Genomic DNA, 24,614 nt, shown 5'->3' on the forward strand with positions numbered 1-24,614 from the left:
ACTTATACATTCTAGGTAGGAAGATACATGTCTTATGTCCAAGTTTTTTTTTTTTAATGCTGTGCTATAATCCTGTTAACAGAGTTATTTAGAATTATTTTCTGAAAGGCAGGCATTCCTTTGGGGCTCAATATTTTTCATGGATAAAGGAAAACTGAAACATAAATGCCAAAAAAACTAAAAAAGTGCCCTCAGGTCCTGCCTGGAATGGGAGAATGCACTCATTCTTACACATCCCAGGGCCAGATGGTTACCTCCCATTTCTGAGAAGGTCATGGTGCTGTGAATTCACAGGCTGAAGTGAGTCCAAGTGTTACTCCTCTTGCCCTAAGGCCTCCAGAAGGATGACCTTATCTGACCTTTGAGCAAACAATCCTGTGGAAACCGTACAGTCACCCTTGAGTTGTTTATGTTTTCAAAAGCAACATTCAACTAGGTATGCTATTGAAACAGTACCAACAGGAAAGCAGAGATGTGTTGGCAGTTATTCTAACTTCGCCCTCTTCCTGACTTTTCACTTAGTCATACAAATGTTTGTATTTTAAATGTTATTTTGGGCCTTCATAATCCACAGCATGGTGAGTGCAGACTTGGCTAGATTGAGGCTCACTATACCCTCTTGATGACATCCTGGCAAACGTTGTTTGTAGTGATGAATGGGAGAGCCAGTGAGCCCTCCATAGATGCCCATTTGGACCAAGAAGAATCTGTGATTTCCTTTGTATTTCAAATGGCAGTTTTTGCCAGTAAGGAAGTGTGAGGGTGGAGTGGAACCATGGAAAGTACCAGAAGGAAAGTGAACCCAGGTACCAAACGTCCCTTGTGGGCCTATGCCCTGTTCCTGCTGCCGTCTGGGCTTGGGGCTGTGCAGAGTTGGAAATATTCACCCACTCAATAGAGAAATATTAACGAAAGGTCTGTCAACACATATCTTTCCAGGTCACGGGGCCCATGCAGCTCACCCTGCCTCCCCCCAGCCCCCTGCATCTCCCCAGGAGACCTGAGTTCCTTGGGGCCAGGGCCATTCAGCACTGAAGGAACGTTTGACTCTTGCCTTCCACAGTCTCATGTCTGGGACTTCCGAACATGTGGTTTCGCTGTGAGACTCTGGGCCACTCAGTTTGGGAAGAGACCATAAACAAAGTGTGAATTTCCCCTTCCCTCCACTGCAGGAACTGTTTGCAGTTTTCACAGCACCTCTACCATTGACCCAGTTGTACCTCTTTGCTAAGCAGCCAGGCACCCCAATAATTCAGTGGTAGGGTCAGGATTTGTGCCAGCTTCATGTTTAGAAGAGACTGGAGGGCACAGGGACACCTCTGGCTTTTCACATGAAACACTTAGCCACCCAGTGCACAGAGGGACACTGCTTGGAGGACACCTCGGTGAACTTGGTGAGCAGGAAGGAAGGAAAAAACCCAGAGGGTGGGGAGAGGGAGGGGACGGGGAGAGCGGGAAGCCACCCCAGCCAGCACAGCGGCCTGAGTGTTCCCAGGCCAGAATGCTGAGAACAGCCATTCCCAAGGGTGGTCGGCGTCGGCGGGTCCCCGGCCTCCCTGCCTCTCCTGGCGTTTTCTGCCTCCACCTCACGTTCTTGTTGGGCTGGGTGGGCTTGCTGCAGGGACACCCCCAGTGCCTGGATTATGGGCCCCCTTTCCGGCCCCTGCTGCACCTCGAGTTTTGCTCTGACTACGAGTCCTTCGGCTGCTGTGACCAGCGGAAGGACCGCCGCATCGCTGCCCGGTACTGGGACATCACGAACTACTTTGACCTGAAGGGGCACGAGCTGTGCGGAGGTTACGTTAAAGACATCCTTTGCCAGGTAGGCCTGAGATAGCCCCACAGGGAAGGGAGGAAGCCGGCTCAGAGAAGTGCCTTCGGCCCCAGCAGACCAGGGTGCAGGGCTGGATGGGGGGTGGGGGGCAGGCCCTTTGGCTGGGCCCTTTAGAAGCAGCTCACCTGCAGGCTGCCTCACCTGAGAGCTCTGGGCTCTGGACAGGTACACGGAGGCGAGTGCGTGCTGCCTGGCTTCCCCTGCTGTTCCGAAGCTCTCTCCCTGCGGCTGGGCTGACCCTGGTGCTTCCTCGGGCCCCAGGAGAGGGAGAGGGTTTTCTTCCTGGTGCTCTCCGAGCAGCAGCTGTCGGGCTCCTCCTGCAGTGCTCCCAGAGCTGGGCACAGTACACACGTGTGGTGGTAATGGGTGTGTGGAGGAGGGAGCAGAGGCATCTGCTGGGGTCCAGTCCTCCTCTGGGTCACCGGTGCCAGGCGGTCCCTGGTGCGGTGGCTGTGGCGGCGGGCCTGGGGGCTGTCCCCAGCATTCCGGAGCTGAACTGAGAGAGCTCGGAGCCGCTGAGTGGCAGTGACTCAGAGCAGCCAAAATCCACATCCCTGGCAGGCATCCCCCATGCCGGGCGCAGGCTGCACACACCAACTGTGGGAAGAGGTGTCCAGGGGTGTGGGGGAGAGTCAGCATTGCAGAGCTGATGGAAGAGGTTGCCCACAGGAGGGGTGTCCGATGATGATGGACAGGAAGTCCAGGGTCTTGGATCTGAGACCCTCCTGGGCACGTCAGCGCAGGTACTTGCTTCTCCCACTGCCACCATTCCGGAGCACGCTGGCCGTCCCAGCTCCCCAGGCACAGCAAAGCCTGGCACAGAAGCCAGCCGCCTGGGTGGTATCGGTCCTGCTGTGCTCTCTCACCGCGGGCACCCCCCCTGCCCGCAACCCCTGGCTGTTTCCAGGAGAAGAAACTCTAGGATAACCTTCTGGGCAGAAGCTGGGCTCTTAGGAGCAACACTGCGACTTCATTCCTGAGCTCTCTGCTGTTAGAACTGTCTCCTCCCTCCCTCTCTCCTCCCTCCCCCTAATGGTTGAGGTTTCAGAAAGCCAAATTCAACAGCTCTTCTGTTTTAGGGATTTCAAGAATCAGAATAACCTGCGTGTGCCTGTTTAGTAACATTTACACGACCCTGCTTCCTTCTTCTCCCACACATGTAGTGTGTTCCCAGCAATGATTCTGCGGGCAGTTATTATGACCCTCAATTTAGGGATGACGAATCAGGAGTATTTTAAGGGACTTGTCCAAGGTCAAACAGTTCCCAGGGCACAAATCTAGAAGCTCAGGCTCCCAGTCTTCTGGCCCTTTGATCACACCGTGCCAAAATAGAGTCTCAACAGCACCGGCCCATTCACTCGATGGTTTTGGAGCTGGGGAAGTGGATGCTCCGTTAGAACCGAGCTTTTGTGCATTTTGCTCACTGGTGTGTCCCCAGTGCAGAGAACAGTGCCTGGCGTCTACTGGAGTCTCTTCCTGGGCCTTAGTTTTCTTAGGGAAGTGATAGTTACTGAGCTGATTAGGAAGCAACGTACAAGCTCAAAATTGTTGCATAAGAGTGCACCATGTTGGTCGTTTGTTTCCACAGCCACTCTTTCCACTACTTCATCCTTCTGTTTGCCTCACCTCTTCTCTCTTCTCACTTCCCATGAGCGGGCAGCCCCACGAGGCGAGACTCAGAGTGGTTCCTTTTGCTTCTTGTCAGCAGCTCTGACAAGTTTCCTGAACTGAAATGGACATTCCCTGGGAGACACGGAATCTCTGACCTCTTTCTTCCCCTTGCTGCAACAACCAAGAGCTTGCTCTGCAATCTGCAATCAGGGTTGAAATAAGAGAGAATCAGGAGCTCAGATACACCTGAGAAATGCAGCTCGTCCCTTTGTTAGGCAGTGAGACAGAGGTGAGGTAGACAGGGCTGTTCTGGCCGCTGCGGGGGGAGATGTCAGGGATCTGAAGGGGCTCTTGGACCAGATGACTCTGCTCTACTCCACGGCCCCAAACTGCATTCTGTGAGTCAGCCTTTCTTAGTTTCCTAATCTCGGTTGCTTCTTCTCTTTCCTTACGATTGGGAGTTGTTGTCTGCCCACAATGTTTTATTTTCCTCTGAAAAACAAAATACTATAGTTTGAGGAGGCCAGAGAGGCAGATACTCAGCACACAGTCCTTGTATGTCTGTGTCGAGAGCAGGGGTATGGTCCTATAGCCACAGTCCAAATTTGTGTAGTTCCTGGCACGGTACCTTGTATATATTAAATGCTTAAGTATTTTTGAGAAATAAGTGAAGAAACTGCTAGATGCCTAATTTGTGCTAGTGATACATCACGTGTCCGTTTTGATAATTTTATTTTATTATAAACTACTTCACACATATGGAAAAGCACAGAGAAGTAAATAATTAACACCATGTTTGCAACATCCAGATTTAAGAAACCTGAAATTTTGCCACATGGCTTCATATTTGGATAAAGAAATAAAAGTGTACAGATACAGTGTTCATCATAAAGGGAACGATGGAGAAATTTGGTACTAGTCTCTATTAAAAAAAAATTCACCACATAATATAACTGTGTCAAGAACAAAGTTAAAATAATAGAGATAGTATAGTGAACACGAGATGTACGTATTTTTTTCCCTTTCTGCTTTCCAGGAGCACTAACTGGGTAGAACATTTGGGTCCCAGTGAAGAGCTCTACCAGTAGTTGGTAATAGAAACTCCAGAATCCTGATTTTATCCTAGATCGTTTTCCCTTTTGCTGGCTCAAAAAGTGGGACCAGCCCCATTGCGGCCAGTCTGACTGCCGATTGAGTTTCCATCTCTTTTCTAGGAGTGCTCGCCCTATGCAGCCCACCTCTACGAGGCTGAGAACCCGCAGACACCCCTCCGGAACCTTCCCGGCCTCTGCTCTGACTACTGCTCAGAATTCCATTCCAACTGCCACTCTGCCATCTCCCTGCTGACCAATGACCGTCGCCTCCAGGAGTCCCACAGAGAGGATGGCGCACACTTTTGCCACCTCCTCAACCTCCCCGACAAGGATTACTGCTTCCCTAATGTCCTGAGGAGTGACCATCTCAACCGCAACCTGGGTGCGGTGGTCGACCGTCAGGGTTGCCTGCAGCTCTGCCTGACGGAGGTGGCCAACGGGCTAAGGAACCCTGTCTGCATGGTCCATGCTGGGGACGGCACCCATCGCCTCTTTGTGGCCGAGCAGGTGGGGGTGGTGTGGGTCTATCTGCCTGACGGGAGTCGCCTGGAACAACCCTTCCTGGATCTCAAGAGCACTGTGTTGACCACCCCGTGGATTGGGGATGAGCGAGGCTTCTTGGGGTTGGCTTTTCACCCCAAATTCCGCCGCAACCGCAAGTTCTATATTTATTATTCATGCCTGGGCAAGGAGAAGGTGGAGAAGATCCGGATTAGTGAGATGAGGGTTTTTCGGGCTGACCCCAACAAAGCCGACCCCAAATCAGAGAGGTGAGACAGACGCCTGGGAACCTGCCGCTCTGCACTCGGCTCTGAGATCATGCCAGTCTGTGCTCTGACATGATACCCGGGAGAACTTCTAGAGCCACTAGCTTCTAAAGTTGATGAAGGAGTTCTTGTAGATTAATGACAACAGCCAAGTGAGTCTCTTTAGTCAAGGGTCTTCATGTGGCACAGACATCACCTTGCAGTTATCTCCTTAGAGACGTGCTTGCTTGTTTTTACAGACGGTCAGCAAAGGCCAGCGGCCAGACATAAGAGTTTGAGAAATGATTATGGATAATATCAGTATGTTTAATATGCTAGCAGCCTTTGAAATTAAACTGACCCTTGCTATTTTGCTTGAAGGAAGGGATAAAGAGTTCTGGTAGAGCAGAGAAAGGGCAAGCCTCAGAAAAGGGTAGCTGTTACCCTGGCTTTGTCTACAGCCCATAAAGTCAGGATATGAAAGAAAAAGGGCCCATGAAGGAGTCATACTAGGAAGCAAAGGATGTCTCAGGGCCCCAAAGCTACCTGCTTTGGGATCCTTGGAAACTGTCGAGCAGATCTTGGCTGGCTTGGACCAGTCGTTTCTGGATGTCTTGAGAGGATACGGTTTTAGTTTGTATCAAAACCGAACACATCGTTTCTTCTTATCCTTCCAGAGTCATCTTGGAGGTAGAAGAACCAGCGTCAAATCATAATGGTGGCCAACTTCTTTTTGGCCTGGATGGCTACATGTATATATTCACTGGGGATGGAGGACAGGCTGGGGATCCAGATGGCAAGTTTGGAAATGCTCAGAACAAGTAAGCTGGATGGATCTGGGCCCCGGTCCCTGAGCTGCTGGTGCGACATTTTTTGCTAAGATGGAGTCTGCAGAAGGTCAGACCCAAATCACTCACTGCAAGTTGTAGCTCCCTTGTTGAGGCAAGTGGGAGGAACATTTAGTTTTCTGTCCTAGAAATTTCAGGCGTACTGTATGTTGATCATTAGTGTTATGGATGCTCAATGTAACTCTCAGAATTCAGTGTAGAGACAAATTCAATGTTTAAGATACTATAGCAGGACATTATTTACCACACCAAGGTTTGATCATTCAGTTCAACTCAACAACATTAATTGAGCACTGTGTTCCAGGCACTGTGCTAGGCCCTGGAGAGAAATTAGTTATGTACAGGTTTCACCTGCTATCTGAAAGTAGAGCATTCATATGAAACCTTTTGGAAACTGAAATGGCATAAAGTGAAGAAGCAATTACCATTAATTTATATGGAGCATCATTTAAGAGTTCCCGGACCCAAAACCTCTCTTAGGTTTCTCTGATGCCTTAGGGCATATTTTGCTAACAGATTAGCATATTTGCTAATAGAGCACAGATGCTCACAGACGTAGTTCAAGCTATGATGCCAAGATGCTGAGTGCGGTCCTGGGGAAGGGACTTGGCAAGCCCACTCTCTCTGCTCAGGGTGCAGGTTGCCTCTATAATGACTCACTACAAAACAAATGCTAAACGCTTCTTTTACTTTTTGTCTTTTGTCTTGAAAGCAAAAATCCTCTCTGAGTTTCTTTCAGTCAGCAAAAGCAGACACTTGTGTATGTCTTTTGTAAAAGCAAAATGGTGTAATGTGAACTTTCAGAAAGCAGGGAATGCCTGTATTGGGTGCTTATTGTGTATCAGAGGCTCTTTTAAATATCTTCTGTGTATTTGAGAACATAATTCTAACAACCCACAGGGCAGCGATTTTTATCTGTTTTGTTAACTGATGTTTCCCCAGCACGTAGGGGAGTGCCCAGCACAGGGAATCACTCCATGAGTACTTACAGAATGAATGGGTCTTAGGAAGTGTGGGTGTTATGAGAGCCACTTTACAGACAAGAAAACAGAGGCAGAGAAGAATAAAGTAGCTGGTCCAAAGTCATCCAGCAAATAAGTGGCAGAACCAGAACTCAAACTCAGACAATCTGGTGCGACGGCTCAACGAAGCCGCGCTACCTCGATGGGGTCACATGATGCCTTTGCACCCAGCAAGCACTTGACTCTCATTTTCCTTGGAAGAAAAAACTAAAGTTGATAATAATAAAGAGCTAACATATGTCAAATGCCTACTGTATGTCAGGAATTGCATGACACGCTATCTCCACAATAATTCATTTAACACTACATTACAGCCCCGCCACGAGGTAGTTTCACTCCCCCCTGCTTTACAAATGAGGAAACTGAGGCTCGGAGGCCACGGTCACTGGCAGACCTCTCAAAAGCCTCTGTTCTTTGAACTGAATACATTGTTGTCTGAGAAAGAATAGAACCAGCTCCTTTTAAAAGTTCACAGAATTAGATCAAACCTGAGAGAAACCATAGATGAGGATCTCATGGGCCAGCACCACATCAAACTTTTCCCTAGTAGAGGCATGACTTTATACATATATATAGCTTATGTATATCTATCATCTATGTATCTATCATCATCTATGTGTGAGTATATATTTGTGTGTGTATGTATATATATGTGTGTGTACATAACACACACAAAGTCATGTCTCCCCATGTGATTCCTAGACATTACTTGGCATTGATATCAGTAGGCACTCCAGGGCAGTCTCCTCTGGTTCGGTACCATTTTATTGTATTTTATATTTTATTGATTTTTTATTTTGAATACTTAGCACATTTCAACTGAACACATAATATCTACCCTCTTAAAAATTTTTAAGTGTAGATACAATATTGTCAATTATAGGGGCAATGTTCAGTTTATCTATGGAGCTTACTCATCTTGCATTTAAATATCCAATAGGTGTATGAAAAGATGTCTAATGTCACTTATCATCAGGGGAATATAAAGCAAAAGCACACTGAGATGTCACCTGGCACCTGTTAGGATGGCTATTACCTCAAAGACCAAAGACAGCAAGTGTTGGCAAGGACGTGGAGAAACGTGAACCTTTATATATTGTTGGTGGGAATGCAAAATAGTGAAGGAAAACAGTGTGGAGAGTCTTCAAAAAATTAAAAACAGAACTAGCAAATGATCCTGCAGTCCCGTTTCTGGGGGTTCATCCCATGCCTATTTCTTGGCCTTCTTTCAGGAGTTCTCTGCTGGGAAAAGTGTTAAGGATCGATGTGAATGGGGCAAGGTCAGATGGCAAACGGTACCGCATTCCCCACGACAATCCGTTTGTTTCTGAGCCAGGGGCCCATCCTGCTATCTACGCCTACGGGATCAGAAACATGTGGCGCTGTGCTGTGGACCGAGGGGACCCCGTCACTCACCAGGGCCGAGGCCGGATGTTCTGTGGCGATGTGGGACAGAACAGGTTTGAAGAAGTTGACATCATTGTTAAAGGCGGGAACTACGGCTGGAGGGCGAAGGAGGGGTTTGAATGTTACGACAAAAAACTTTGTCACAATGCCTCTTTGGGTAAGTTAGACCCTGCCTGCGTGATCTCTTGAATGAGTTGAGGGTTGGAGGTGGAGGTGGGGGAATGAGAGGGTCCTGCACTGCAGATGGTTTAGGTGGCCTTGTTCATGTCCTGTGGGACAGCGCTTCCCAGCGTGGTCCTCCAGCCCCTCGTCCCAGAAGCACCTTGGGCAGTGGTTATTAACTTAATGCATTTGAATTTTGGGTGGATTGGAAGGAGTGGATTAACCTAGGAATCTATTTTTTAGATAAATTACCTATATGATGTTTAGGCATTCTATTTTGAAAACCACTTGCAGAGGAAAATTGGTGGCTGAATATTTTTATTTGTTTTCCCACTGGGACAGCCCACTGAAATAAAACATCAATAATCAAGGTGCTTTAGATGTACTTTATCATCTTTGCTTAGTCTTTTTTATCCTTTAGGTTACAAAGCAGTCTTACAGACCTTCACAATATTTCCCAAATCTTTAAACCTCAGTAAATATCCACCAGATCAACCTAGGAGAAGAACTTAGGCCTGTGGATTTCCAGTCACTGCCTCACAGGTGGGGGAATTTTTTGGCTTCCTCTCTGCTTGCAGAGGCCAGTCAAATGGGAGGCTCACAAATATTGTGGCTGGTCTATCGAGAAAAATAAAACACGATTCTCTTGGCTGTCTGTCCAACCAAAGACCAAGAGATAAAGTGCTCTCCACTTAATCAGGCAACTACATTAAAAAGCCATCTTCTTACATAAAGCTCCTAATTTGTAGCTATGACACTCACTGTCTTTGTTCCTGGACAGATGACATTCTGCCAATCTATGCTTATGGCCACGCAGTGGGGAAGTCAGTCACTGGAGGATATGTCTACCGTGGGTGTGAATCCCCAAACCTCAATGGCCTCTACATCTTTGGAGACTTCATGAGTGGGTAAGGAAGGGTGGATGTCCCCTCTTTTTTATTTTAACATTTTTATTGAGTTATAAATTACATATGGTGAAATGCAGTCTCTAAAAGCACAGTTGGATAGTTTTACAAATGTATACACTTGTATTGCCACCAACTAAATCAAGACGTAGAACATTTCCATCATTCTAGAAAGTTCCTTCTTGCATGTTGCCTGTCAATACCACCCCTTTCTTACGCGCACACACACACACACACACACACACACACACACACACACACACACACACACCAGCTAGAGATAACCACTCTCATCACACATTAGTTTTGCTTCTGGGACTTCATGTAAATGGAATTATAAAGTATGTATTCGTTTTTTTGTATATGGTTTCTTTCCTTCAATAACATATATGAAATTCATCTGTGTGGCAGCATGTCTCAGTAGGTTGTCTCTTTCATTGCTTTGTAATATTTAGTTGCACAGATATACCACAGTTTATTCACCTATTTTCCTGTTAATGGCTGCTTTGGCTGTTTCCAGTTTTTCATGTATTTATTTTATATGTATTATATACTTGTAGCTTTTCTTTCTTGTAATATTGGTCAGATTTTGGCATCAGGATAATGCAGGTTAACAGAATGAATTGGAGAGTATTCCCTCTTCTTCAGTTATCTGGAAGAATTTGTGTAAAATAGGTGTTACTTCATCGGTGTGTGCTTCATTCTTCCAAATGAAGCTATCTATGTGTAAAGTTTTCTTGCAGACAACATGTATTTGGATCTTGTGTTTTGATCCACTCTGACAATCTCTGTCTCTTAGCTGGTGCATTTAGATCTTTGATGTGCAAAGTGATTATTGATACAGTTGAATTAATATCTACCATATCCATTATTGTTTTCTATTTGTTGCTCTTTTTTGTTGTTGTTTGTTCCTCCTTTTGTCTTCCAGTCTTTTTCCACCTTTTGTGGATGTAATTGAGCATTTCATATGAATGCATTTTCTCTTCCTTCTTAGTGTATCAGTTTTACTACTTTTTAAAACTTTTTTAGTGGTTGCCCTAGAATTCACAATATACATTTACAGTTTAATCCAAGTTCAGTTTCAAATAACATTATATCATAACATGGGTAGTGTGAGTATCTTATAGTAACAAAATAAACCTACTTCATCCTTACTGTCACTTGTATAATTATTTTCATTCATTTTCTTTATACATAAGCATACATAATTTTTATATAGTATATAATACTATTTGTAATTAATTTAGAATGATTATATATTATCTATACAATTTAATAATATTATTAATATAATAACAGCAAAAATGTATTTTATTATGTATCTTTATATATTTAATATATATTTCCACACAAATACATTGTTTCTATTATTATTTTAAACAAATGGTTACATGGTAGGTCAATTAAGAATAAGACAAATGTTTTTTATTTTACTTTCATTTAATCCTTCTTTGATGCTCTTTTTTTTATACATAGATTTGAGTTTCTGACCTATATCATTTTCCTTCTCTCTAAAGATCTTTTAACATTTCTTGCAAGGCAGATCTGGCAACAAATTCCCTCAATTTTTGTTTGTCTCAAAGTCTTTATTTCTCTCTCACTTTTGAAATATGATTTCACCAGGCACAGGATTCTAGGTTGGTAGTTTTTTTCCTTAACACTTTATATATTTCACTACACATTCTTTCTTACATGGTTTCTGAGGAGAAGTCAGATGCAATCCTTAACTTTATTCCTCTATAAGATTTTTACCCCTTTCTTTCAAGATCTTTTTTTCCCTTTTCCTTTGATTTTCTGTAGTTTGAATATTATATATCTATTGTAGTTTTCAAAGCATTAATCTTACTTGGTGTTTTCTGAGCCTGCTGGATCTGTGGTTTGATATCTGACATTAACTTGGGGAAATTCTCAGTAATTATTGTTTATAATGTTTCTTGTTCATATTCTGTTTCTTCTCCTTTTGACATTCCCATTATGCTTGTGCTAAACAGTTTGTAATTGTCCCACAGTTCTTGGATAGTCTGTTCTGTTTTTTTTTTTCCAGTCTTTTTTCTTTTGCTTTTCAGTTTGGAGGTTGCTATTAAGATATCTTCAAGCTCAGAGATTCTTTTCTCAGTCCTGTCTAGTCTGCTAATAAGCCCATCAAAAGCATTCTTCATTTCTATGACAGTGCTTTTGATTTCTAGCATTTATTTTTGGTTCTTTCTTAGAATTTCCATATTTCTGTTTACATTGCCCATCTTTTCTTGCATGCTGTCTATTTTATCCATTAGAGCCCTTAGCAGATTAATCATAGTTGTTTTAAACTGCTAGTCCGATAATTCTAACATCCATGCCATGTCTGAGTCTGGTTGCAATGCTTCCTTTGTCTTTAAAACTGTGTCTTTTGCCTTTCAGTATGCCTTGTAACTTATTCTTGGACCGGGTAAACAGAACTGCTGTAAACAGATCTTTAGCAATGTGGTGGTGAAGTGCAGGGGGACGCGAAGTGTTCTAAAATTCTGTGATTAGGTTTCAGTCTTTTAATGAGCCTATGCCTCTGGACTGTCAGCCTCGCAAGTCGCTCCTCAGTTTTTCTCCCCGCCGCCACACACTTGGGTGGGACAGGATGCCTAGGATGGGCTGAAGCTGGGTAGTATTTCTCTCTTCCCATGTGGAAGGCTTAGCTGGCTGTAGTTGGGTACTTGCCTTCCCCTTGGTCTGCTAGACTCTGATAAAACCCCGACAGGTTAGGCTGTGGCTAAAAAGATTCTCCTGAGGGCAGATGTTAAGAAGAACAGAAAGTTCTGGCATATTTTTAAATGGTTCCTTTCCCTTCTCCCTGCTAGAAGCAACCGATCTTTCTCTGATATTTACTGTGGGAACCTGGTCCAAACCCTGGAGGTAAAAGTCACAAAGTGCAGAGCTCCCAGTGACTGGATCCCCCCGGAGTTTTAACTCAGATGTGTCCACACTGAGCTTTCAGCAATTTGTCAATGACAGTTTGGGTTGTTCTACCCCAGCACTGGTTCCCTGAAGATCTCTGCTCTTGGGTGTCTGTAAGTTGTGATTCTCTGTATCTGCTTGTCTGTCTCTCCAGTTTTTGGGGCAGTGGTTTGCTCTGCAACTTGACTGCTCTAATGGATCTTAGAAGAGTTCTTTTTTCAGTTTGTTCAGCTTTTTACTTATTATTAGAATGGAGTTGTGACTTCCAAGGTTGTTACATGCTGGACCAGAAAGAAACCAGAAGTCCCCCGAAGTTTTCCCTATGGAAACTTTTAGCTACAAATTGAATATTTTTTAGTAGATATAGGCTATCCAGCATATTTCTTTCTTTCCAGGGAGCCTTGGTAGTCTGTGCCTTTCAAGAAATTTGTGCTATTCACCTAAGTTGTCAAATTCACTGGCATCAAGTTGTTCATAATATTCCCTTACTAACCTTTTAATAGCTGTGGGAACTATCATGATGTCACTTATCTTATTCCAGATATTGGTAATTTGTGTCTTCTCTCTTTTTGCCTGATCAGTTTGGCTATTGACTTTATTGACCTCAAAAACCAGCTTTTGGGTTCATTGCCTTTTTTTCTATTATTTTTCTGTTTTCTATTTCATGGATTTATACTCTTTTTCCTTCCTTCTGCTCGCTTTGGATTTCATTTGCTCTTCTATTTCTAGTTTCTCAGGAGGGTATTGATTTGAGATCTGTCATATTTCCTAATATATATGTTTAGCTATAAATTTCCCCTCAAGGACTGCTTTAACAGCATCCCATAAATTTTGATATATTGAGTTTTCATTTTCATTCAGTTAAAAATATTTCCTAATTTCCCTTTTGATTTCTTTATCTCATGAGTTATTTTAAAGTGTGTTATTTAGTTTCCAAATATCTGAATATTTCTGGAGATCTTTCTGCTATTGATTTCTAATTTAGTTGATTGAGGTCACAAGCAAACTGTGTATGATCTGGGAGATTATCCTGGATTATGTAGGTGGTCCTAAATATAATCACAAATATCTTTATGAGAAGGAGGTAGAAGGAAATTTGGAGACAGAAGAGGTAGAAGTCAGTGTGACAATGGAGGCAGTGAAAGAAAAGCCAGTGTGATGTGGACCAGGAACCAAGAAATGAGGGCAGCCTCTAGAAGCTGGAAAAGGCAAGAAAACAGATTACTTCTAGAGCCTCTGAAGGGAGCACAGCTCTGCCAACACCTTGATTTTTGGTTCATTTCAGAATTTTGGCTTCCAAAACTGTAAGAGCATTAAATGTGTATTGTTTTAAGCTATGAAGTCATGGTAATGTGTTACAGAGGCAATAAGACACAAATGTAGTTACTATTCTTCATTCCTTTGTACAGATGCATGTTTCTTTTTGATATCAGTTTTCTTCTGCCTGAAGAACTTCCTTTAACATTTTTTTGAAAAATGGGTCTTCTGATGATGAATTATTTCTGTTTTTGTGGTCTTTGTTTTCCCTCCATTTTTGAAAGATATTTTTGCTGGATATAGAAGTCTATGTTGACATGTTCTTTAATTCTTTAAAAATGTTGTCCACTATCTTTGGCTTTGCCTCATTTCCAGTGAAAAATCATTGTCATCCTTACTTTGTTCCTCCAAGTGTGTCATATTTTCTCTGGCTGCTTTTAAGATATTCTGTCATTAACATTGTGCAGTTTCATTATGATATGTATTGGTGTAGTTTTCTTCATATTTCTCATGCTTCAATCTGCTTATATTTATTGGATCTCTGAGTTTATAGTTTACATCAAATCTGGAACATTTTTGGCTATAGTTTCTCAAAAAACTTTTTTCTGTTTCCTCATCCCCTTTTCTATTCTCATTTGGATACTTCAATTATATGTATATTGGGCTTCTTAAAGTTTTTCCACAGCTCATTGATGAACTGTTCATAATTATATTTTATTCCTCTGTGTTTAACTTTGGATAGTTTCTATTGCTATATCTTCAGTTCATGAATCTTTTCTGAAATGTCTAATCTGCCATCATCCGTCCCATTTTTTAAAAAATCTCATTGTACTTTACACTTCTAGAAACTTGATTTGGGGAAATATATGTATATATATCTTCCATGTCTTTACTTAACTTTTCCAACATATGAAATATAATAATAATCACTGTTTTAATGTTCTTGTCTGCTGATTTTAATATCTATGTCAATTCTGTCAGTTTTGATTAATTGATTTTCCTCTTTATTATGGGTCATATTTTCCTTCTTCATTACATACCACATAATTTTTTACTGGGTGCCACACATTGTAAACTTAACTTTGTGGGTGTTGCATATGTTTGTATTCCTATAAATACTCTTGAGATTTTTTCTGGGACATATTAAGCTACTTGGAAATAGTTTGATCTTTTTAAGTTTTTCTGTTAATATTTGTTATGTAGTACCAATATGCTGCTTATTCTAGAGCTATTTATTCCTCAAAATTGAGGAAAGATTTTCCTGAGTACTCTACCCAGTGCCCTATGAATTATACTTTCCCTATTTTTGACCCTGAGTAGGTGCCAGGTACTTTTATTTCTAATTCTTTCCCTTGACTTAGGTAGTTTCTTCACATGTATCTGCTGTTAAGTATACTGGTGGATACTTTAGGGGAACACTTTGCAGATTCCTGGGGTCCATTCTCTGTGCATCTCTCTCCTCGCCAATGTCTGTACTACGGACTCTTCCCGTGTAGGTCTTCCTGGACGCTCATCTCTGTCTTTTCAACTCAGGGAGTCTGCTAGGCTCTACCTTTGTTTTGCCACCCTGCTCTGGATACTTGACTCAAGGTAGTTGGGACAACTGTAGGGAACAAACTTACCTTGTTTCCCATATCTTAGGGAACATAGTTCTTCATTATCAGATCTCAGAGTCTTTAAAAACCATTGTCATTCTATTTAAGATGTGAGAGTAAGTATGGTCCCTGTTACCCTTAGTTAGAAAGGATATTAATATTTTCATACTACAATTTCTTGGTTACAGAGATGGGGTAGACTTAGTAATTGGTCAGTTCTTTTATCATCACATACCAGGTCATGGGATTTTGTTCTTTATGTTTTTTTTCCCCACTGCCCATAACTCTGCCCCCATTTAACACTTGGTTAGTATGTCATGATTTTTTAATTGAAGCATATGCACTAGAATTACCTGGAGTTGAGCATCTGTAGTTCCATAAAACTTTTCGCATAAAACTTTCGCATGAGACTGTGGTCCACCCCACTTCTTTTTTTCCCCTTTTCTTCTAAAAATGGAAGTATTTTAGTTTAGATAGATGACACAGGGATATGAAGCATCTACATGCTATTATATAGACATAATCATAGCAATAATACTAGTTTTTGAGCCTGTTCTATGTGCTAGTCACATTGGTGAGATATTTGTGTATATTACCTTATTTAACTTCTGTTCACACATTTTACCTATGGTAAATTCTATTAGCGTTGCCCATTTTACAGATGAAGAAACTGAGGCTTAAGAATATTGAGCAACAAGCCACACAATAGATATAAATTGGTTAGTCTTTTGTAGTAGCATAATCATCACGGGGCACCCAATGCTTCCTGCAAAAGAAAGTGAACTTCCCCATCTAGAGCAAATGGTAACTGAAGTTTCTCTGAAGCAGTTTTTTGATTCTTGGGAGAGGATAGTTACTACCGTCCTATGGGAGACCCAGTCCTAGTACTCAAAGATTCCCTGATTTTAGGAGGAAAAATATACTGCAGGGTAGAAATATGGATTCCTAAAATATAAGATTTTATTTTTCATCTAGTCGACTTATGGCTTTGCAGGAAGATAGAAAAACCAAGAAATGGAAGAAACAGGACATTTGCCTGGGCAGCACGGAGTCCTGTGCCTTCCCAGGGCTGATCAGCACTTACAGCAAGTTTATCATCTCTTTTGCTGAAGATGAAGCAGGTAATAAATGCACAGGGCTATTCTATTTCTGCTTACTGGAATTTAAATAATCACAGGTGTAGTGAACCAAGCATTTATTATTATTATTATTATTACTGTTGTTATTATTGTAATTTAAATAGCAACTGCCATTTCTCTTATTTTCACTATCATTTAGTCACCTTTTATCATGTACTGGATACTTGATATTTCTATCTTCCTGTTCTAGGCGCTTTACATTTTTAATCTCATTTAGTAATCACAACATCCCATCATGTAGTTATTATGCTCATTTCCCCAATGAGGAAACAGATTCAATACGCCAACCTGCCCTTTCTTGGCTGCGGCCCATTCCTCACTGTATGGGGCAAATCAAGGTCTACACACTGGTCTTTTCAATCCTTTGAGTACAAAGGAGGTTCACATGCTTCTCCTCCCTGACATTATTCTAATTTGCAATTATAGGAACGTGGATAGGGCCAAGAGCAGGGCAGACCCAATGAACAGCGGCTGTTTATACCGGTGGTGTCGCCTGGGAGGGGGGACGTCTGATGATTAGCTCACTGGCTGGGCTGGGCTCTTTCCTGACCCTGCCAAGAGTTTGTGAGGCAACTGCTGTGAGTGAGCAGGGGAGAATTTCTTTCCCGGGAGATCTGAGAAGAGTAGACAGCTAGGCAGGAGGCTACTGAGTAGACGGATTAGGCATAACAAGGGAATGAACAAAACAAGGCGGTGTGCACATGTGAGGGAGGGGGAGGGGGGAGAGGGGTAAAGGGAGGGAAGGGAGGGGAGGGGGGAGAGGGGTAAAGGGAGGGAGGGGAGCGGGGAGAGGGGAGAGGAGTAAAGGGAGTGGGTGGACCAGGGAGAGGGAGAGAAAAATTCAGCTCTAATTCGTTGCCCAAAATTTTGCAATCAGAAAATCGATTTTTAATTTCAGCTTGACTGAACTTACGTTTTATTTTGTTTTATGTCCGTGAGGTCAGGGCCTATGATCTTTCTGGTATTTGGCGTTGCATCTAGCCATGCTTAGAGGCTAGAAAGAGAATAAAATAATCTCAGGGTTCCTTCCCCACCTAGGATTCTCTGTTAAGAGTGAACCAGGACCATGACAGTTTCCTAAATATTTGGTTTCTTTCCACCCTGAGCCATGGGGTGTCTGTACAAGACTGTCACATGAGTAGGACCTAAAGAAACCCAGTCAGCAACTCGACCTTTCCTCTCAGCTAGTTTATGAATAGGTAGTTTGAGATGATGTTTCAGCGGAGCAGAGGATATTTTGGAAAATTAGAGCGTCTTAACAGAGAAAAATCTTTGTGAGTTCCAAAGTGGAAACCCAAACATTTAAGAAAGGAGAGAAACGACAGGCTGACAGGATGATACTCAGTGGAAAGTAAATGATGGGAAAGCCACAGGCCTGGTCCAGGGAGGTTGTAAGTCCCCCTCGTCCCAGGCTGGAGCCCTCAGAGGCCGGAGTCCCCTGGAGGCAGGCCTGCCTGGGGCCCTGGGCTGCCTCCTTGGTGGCTTGCTCCCTTTCAGGAGGCCACAGTGTCGCAGCACTGGCCCTTAGGAGTGGAGAGACAGGAAGGTAAGAGTGACTGGCTTGCTGGTCTGGGTTGTGCTGTAGGTTTCTCACAGGAGAAAACAGACCGTTTTTGAGTAGCATTCAGTGCATCTGGCAAACAAAACTAAGTGTCCTTGGCTGAGTTTTACGGAGTGGACTTGCCAAGGTGTTTCCAAGTCAGACTTTGCCCAAGAGCTGCCCTGAAGCTAGGGAGGCTGTTCCTGGGGCAAGTTATTTTTGTCCAGTTGCTTGCTTTCCTGTTTTTTTTTTTTTTTGCAGAGTGATTCTGATTTTCTGCTGGTGTCGTGGTCTTTCCTACTTGTAGATATCTTTAGATCTGAGTATTATTTGATTATTTGATTATCAGTCACCAGCTTTTGATGTTATTTTTAATTGAACCAGAGCTCGGCCTCCACTATTGCTATAGTTTATTTCCTGAGTTGTAGCTGTGACAGGGGCATAAACAAATCCCTGTAGAGTGAGTGGTGCCCTGGGTTCTGACGGGCTGGATTTCTGAATGTCAGTCACTAAGCACATTCTCAAAAGGGCTGATCAAAGTAATAATGCTTGTGGTGAACTTATATTGCATGCATTTTGTTTTACAAGGCATAGTACAGCTTTTTGTTGTTGTTTTTTAAAAAACATCAGTTGGACACTACAGATGAAATTCACTCCCAGGATTGTTTTCCCCTAAAAAATACAATGGGAAGCCTATGGCATGTTTAGGACGTAAAATTTATGGAAACTGTAATCACGTGTAGGGATAGGAGGGTTTTCAGTTCTCGTTTTAGACGAGGAATTCTTTGTATGGTTTGGAGGGGCCCCTGCATGAGGGGCAGCTGTGTGTATGCAGATACTGGGGAGACACTTTCATGTATCCAATGGCAGACTCACCGTCAGCTGTGCCTGGGGGTACTAATCAGGGGGGCAAATTGGCTACACGGTAAGGTATGTCCTAATAACTCAGACCCCGTACTAGGGGAAGGTAGCAAAGTTTGTCAGTACACAAAATCCAAGTTTATTAGGCAGCTGTTACTTTGTGTATGTGAAGACCATGAGCCTCCCACTCAGCACGAGACAAACATCGGTCATTGTTCACAAATTCAAGGAAAGTGAAAATAATAACCAAGAGCTGCCTGAAGTTCTAGGCTTTTCCAGTTTGCAGTTTTGTGGATGTTTCCGTCCATAAGGTTGAAAGACAGCATGTGAAAAGCATGCAACGGCAAGTGGATTAAATTCAGCACGTAGCACGTGTACCACATTCTCAAAGCCGTTTGTCCCAGCACTGGTGCTGAGGAGTAGACACATGAAACTAAGAGTAACTGATAATTGTTGGACATTTTCTAATTAATACCTAATAAGCATGTGAGGTATTCTTCCTATTTTACAAAGGAACAAATGACATGAGGGTTAACGGGTTGAGAGGTTGCCTGGGACAGCACAGCTAGTAACTGGTGTTACTAGCATTCGAACTGGGATTTACCAAACTCTGAGGGCGAGCTCATCAACCCTGTGCTATGCTGTCCGTCACAGGTCACTGCAAAACAAGGTGGAATGTGGTAGTTGAGCAACCAGGGGCTCGTTCTAAAAGAGGTGAAGGAGGTGGTAGGTAAAGGGGATTTCTGTGGGGTGCCGAGAAGACTGAGATGAGAGGCTGGGCGTGGGGAGGGTCATAGGAAATTAGGAGCCCGAGGGCTGCAGAAGATGAAATGAGGGAGAGAGTGAGTCGGGAGGGGGCTAGTGGACTAAAGCAGGGACAATGGGAAGTGACTAATAACTGGTCCCTGGCCTGTAGGTCACCTGTTTCAGGGCTTCACAGAGAATCCTTGTGTAGAAATGGACAATTCAGTGGAGTGAAGTTTCCTAGCTTAAAGAGATGATAAAGGAGAAGGCAGTTTGTCCAGTGAACATAAATGGAATTGTACCTCTGCTGGGCCACAGTCTGAGCTAATCTTCAGGGTCTTGAAGATGGATTTTCTCTTCAAGGAGCTCCCAGTCCAATAAAGGCCTTACTGCCAATCAGGATTCCGGGGTTCCCTTCCTGGGGCCCACTGGATTTTGGTCCATGACCTCATGTTGATTTTCCGGGCATCCAGCTGTGTCTCCTCCCTGCCTGTGTCCTGTTACTGTTGCCTCTTCCTGTTTCCCCAGGGGAGCTCTACTTCCTGGCCACCTCTTACCCAAGTGCCTACACACCACATGGATCTATGTACAAATTTGTTGACCCATCAAGGTGAGATTTGGTCTCAGGTGCATTTCTACCAGTCTTTATCTCTACCAGGTCATGCAAACAGTCTTTACTCCCCAAGAATTACCAGAAATCATCAATGGAAAGCAGACTGGGACAACAACATGTAGGACCCCGTGTCTATAGAAATCATGGTTTTTGGGAAATGGTCTCTCTGTGGTTGGAAATAAGGATCTTGAGCCTCTCCAGGACGACTAGTCTAGACCTGTGGCTCCTGTTTTGTTTTTGTTTTTTTAATTTGTGTCTGGAACTTCTGTCTGGAATCATCTGACAATGGGTAAACCCCTTTGAGTAAGTATTGCTGTCCTATCCCCTGGTTTGGCTGAGGTTTCAAGGTCTTTGGCAAACATTTTGAACTGTCAGGTTTCTCAGTGTCTTCACCTGACCCCTTCTGGAATTTGGTGGCAGTATTTATTCACTTGGCGGACTCTATGCTATTTATTTCTGCTTCTCTGCCCATTTCTCTCAGAGGCTAACCAACCTCCAAATGATCAGGCAAGGGCCACAGTACAGCTTCCTGTCGGTGAGGTCGCTGAGTGTGTGGTCTGTGCCCGCGCCTGGGAGGGTGATGCCCTGTATCCACCCTGGAGCTCTGGGCTGTGCGCTGGATTTATCTCAGGATTCTTAACTCAAGCAAGAAAGTCTCCCCATGAATCAGCAAGAAGATACACCCACAGAGGAAAACTTCCTCATGGGCTTATGTTCCTGGTCTCTGGGGTGGAGATGGGGGGTTCAGAGGACATTTGGCAAATAGGTTGGTAAATAGGTCCAGTGGCTGCTCAGGGCTCAGGAGCCAGGCCCAGCTCAGCTCCAGTTGGCGTTTAGGTATTCTCAGAAGTTCCTGGAAGAGGCGCAGTCCCGGAGGCTGGGCCTGGGGCTCTCTCCTGGCAGCAGTGCAGGATTGCCAAGGGGCAAATGAGGCCTGGGGCTGTCTCCGCTACTGAGTCTGCTCCTAGTACATCCCTGGTGCTCAGGGGATGGAGCAAACCCAGGGTCTCTAAAATGCTTCAAGTGGCTGATAACGTCTGGGGGAGTTCTGCTCTTCCCACTAAGTCTCCCGTGTGAATCTGTGAATCTCTTTTTCTTCCCTTTGACAGTTTCCTAATTTGGTTGCGGGATAATTTAGCTCCCCTCTCATGGCTGATTTAACTTAGCTGGGCTCAGTGACCTTCTGCATATAAAGAAAAACAAGACCAGCCGTGAGAGGCCAATCATAAAGCAACCGTAGAGCCCATTCCACACTGAAGACATCGGCACTTCTTCGCCATTCTCTGGAGTTGACTTTTATTGAGTTACCCCTGTGCCGGGCTCCGTGCTAAATGCTGTGGAGGCTCTCACTCGATGCTGGCAGAATCCCAGGGAGGCAGGTCAACACCCTCTCTCCACAGAGAAGGTCACTGAGCCCAGCTGAGTTAAATTACTTGCCCGAGGTACAGCTGGTAGGAGGGGGGCCAAGGATAGGAACCCAGCTCTCCTTGTGGATCAAAGTCTTGTCCGCCCCACCCATTCACTTCAGTTCTAGTCATGCTGATCGTAGACTTTTTAAAAAAGCTTCTCTAGCGGTGGATCCAGATTCTGCTCTGCTCACTTTTTTCAGCCTGTCTCTGCACTGGCGCACCCATCCCAGCGTTCTGGGGAGCAATTCATTTCTTTATGTATGATTCTTTCCCTCCCATTTTTTCCCCTGCCCTCCCTTTACAGTCATGGATCTTGGATCCTGGGTTTGAATCTTGACTTTGCCACCAAGTAGCTGTGTGACCTTGTATCTGTTGCTTAAACCTTTGTGGGTTTCAGTTTCCCATCTATAAAATGGGGATACAAATAGCACCTACCTTATGGGGTTATTGTGAGGATTCAGTGAGTTATATTTATAAAGCATTGGTACTGTGACTAAGCACTATGTTAAATGTTCATAAAATAATAAAGTTCCTTTTTTTTCCCCCCTACCTGGGATGGGATGATAGCAATGAGAAACAGAGTTGGAGCAAGGCAGAGAAAGTGACAGGGGGGCTGGCTGGAAAGTTCCATATCTGTTCTGAGTAGCAAGAGGTCCCTTTTATTTCAGAAGATGCACCCAGAGGGCAGTAGCTTCAAAATTATACCAGTAAACAGAGAGACTGGCATTACTTACGGGGTTGTGCCCGGAGTTCCTGAAGGGGTTTTCTTTAAAGGGAATCACTGCCACCACCACCATTATCATTCTTGGAACACTTATGTGCTGGGCACTTTTCCAAGTGTTTTTTTAAATCTCATTAAGCAAATAATTTAAAAAGTGATTTATCAATCACTTGTCGTGTGCCAGGTACACAGCTCTCACTTACTCCTCACCATCTCCCTGCAAGGATGGACCTATTATTTTTTCTATTTTATAGATGCAGAAATTGAAACTTAGCAATGTTTGCTTGCTCATGATCCCCAGGACTTGAACCAGATTCTGTCGCCGCCCCACATATGAGGGGGAGCAGACCCCACTTCTCATAAATGTATGCTTTCTAGTGACCTTGATTTCCTGTGTGCACTTTAGAATCTCGTGTCCTCATTTTTAAAATCTGTTTTTAGGCGAGCACCGCCAGGCAAATGCAAATACAAGCCAGTGCCGGTGAAAACCAAGAGCAGGCGGGTCCAGTTCAGACCACTTGCCAGTGAGTCCATCTTTATCTTAGGCTCAGACCTTGACACTGAGGTGCAAGCATGCTACAGGCCTCCTGGGGTGGGGCAGGGGTCTTAGTTACCCACCTAAGGCTTATCCTCTAGATGAGGACTGTAACTTGTGGCTCAGTCTATCTATATATACCAGAGTGAGTTGGGGCAACACCTGCTTCTACTGAGACCTGTCGGCCTCTATTCGTTCATCTGTCAATCATTCACGTAGTCATTCATTCACTTGGCATTGTTCATCTAGTACTTCGTGGCAGTGACTGGGGATACAGCAGTGAACCTGGCCTGTAGGAGTTCAGAGTCAAATGAGAGGTGGGCGGGTAGTGCTGGCAAATAAAGAAATAAACACAGCACTGAGGTTCTGGTATAGAAGGATGTCCAGAAGGCTGTGAAGGCCCCTAGGGCGAGGATATTTTCCTTGCATGGGTGGGGAGTCCGGAGGACTTACAGAAGAGGGGAACCATCTAAAGGGAGCTATTCCAGAGCCCTGTATCATGGGAGTGACCCAATTAAACAAGTGCTATATTTAGATCTAGGCCAGTCAAGGGAATTAAACATTTTAATTTCAAAGGAATTCATATTCAAGAGTCCTCAGGCAGTCCTAGGGTCTGGGTGGTGCTTCTTTTAGAGCTATTTCCCGGGACTTAATTTCTTACTAAATAAATCTTGTTTCCCAGAGACGGTTTTGGACTTGCTGAAGGAGCAATCCGAGACAGCTGCTAGAAAATTACCCCACAGAACTTCAGCTTCCCGCCCCCACCAGGCCTCATCTCGGAAAGGCTCCTCCAAGAAGCCGGCTGCTTCCACGAGCAGCAGGAAACTGTTTCAAGGGCCTGGTACAAAAAAGAGAGCCAGAGTGTGGGCTCCAGGGCCCCAGGGGGAGAGGAAGAAGAGCCTGAGACCCCAGAGAGGCAGGGGAAGCCCGTCAGCGCAGCGGAGAGCTGGCAGAAGCCTCCCCAGGCCTTTTCTGTCAAGGTGGCCGAGCAGCGGACAGGCAAGGGGAGGCCCACTCCGCCGCGCGGGAGCTGCTGCTGCTCAATTTGGACCTTAGATGCATTGGAAGTTGGGCATGGAGGTGGGGCTGGCGGGCAGAACTTGACTTGGGGCTGGTGTGGTTTTCCTCTCCAGGGAACCCTGCTGTCTGAATGGACGCCCTTTGTCTGTGTGGAGCCCAAGGCCCTCGTTGCCAGTGCATCTGGCTAATTGTGTGCCCTAGTCCATAAACCTGCTCGGAATCCCACTCGAGGTCTCTATCGTGTTTTGTAAATGCCTACAACCCAAGGGAATAAATCAACGCTTACTCAAACACACACATATCCCTGGATCCCCTGGAGGTTTGTCTGGCATTAGGATATCTGGTGTGCCTCATCATTTGGCCTAAGGAGCACGTTTCACCCTCCTGCCTCATCCCGGGTCTAAGAGGAGGCTTATAGGGACAGGTTTCCAGGGAGAGCCCCTCTAAAATCCTTTGTCCCAGATTGTGAAGCCACTCACTGTAGTTTTGATTTGCATTTCCCTGATTAGGGATGTTGAGCATTTTTTCAAGGGTCTGTTGACCATCTGTGTGTCTTCTTTGGAGAAATGTCTGTTCAGGTCCTCTGCCCATTTCTAAATTGGATTGTTTCTTTTTTTGATATTGAG

The 24,614-nt window shown here is 44.2% G+C and overlaps 1 protein-coding gene across 2 annotated transcripts; it reads left to right on the forward strand.

The window, feature by feature from the left end:
* Positions 1-4: 4 nt before the first annotated feature.
* On the forward strand, positions 5-24,471 carry HHIPL2 (HHIP like 2). 2 transcript variants are annotated; one of them, XM_036922143.2, is made up of 10 exons: positions 5-1,394; positions 1,622-1,822; positions 4,660-5,309; positions 5,963-6,106; positions 8,388-8,719; positions 9,506-9,632; positions 16,382-16,527; positions 20,219-20,300; positions 22,875-22,957; positions 23,651-24,471. In XM_036922143.2, the coding sequence occupies exons 1-10, from the start codon at positions 1,332-1,334 to the stop codon at positions 24,022-24,024; spliced, it is 2,202 nt and encodes a 733-aa protein (XP_036778038.1). In that variant the 5' UTR covers positions 5-1,331; the 3' UTR covers positions 24,025-24,471. The 2 variants fall into 2 exon arrangements, with proteins under 2 accessions (XP_036778038.1, XP_036778037.1); XM_036922142.2 differs by lacking the exon at positions 5-1,394 and having other exon boundaries at positions 1,477-1,822.
* Positions 24,472-24,614: the final 143 nt, after the last annotated feature.

This window comes from Manis pentadactyla, chromosome 19, assembly GCF_030020395.1.
Source record: "Manis pentadactyla isolate mManPen7 chromosome 19, mManPen7.hap1, whole genome shotgun sequence".
NCBI classification, from domain to species: Eukaryota; Metazoa; Chordata; class Mammalia; order Pholidota; family Manidae; genus Manis; species Manis pentadactyla.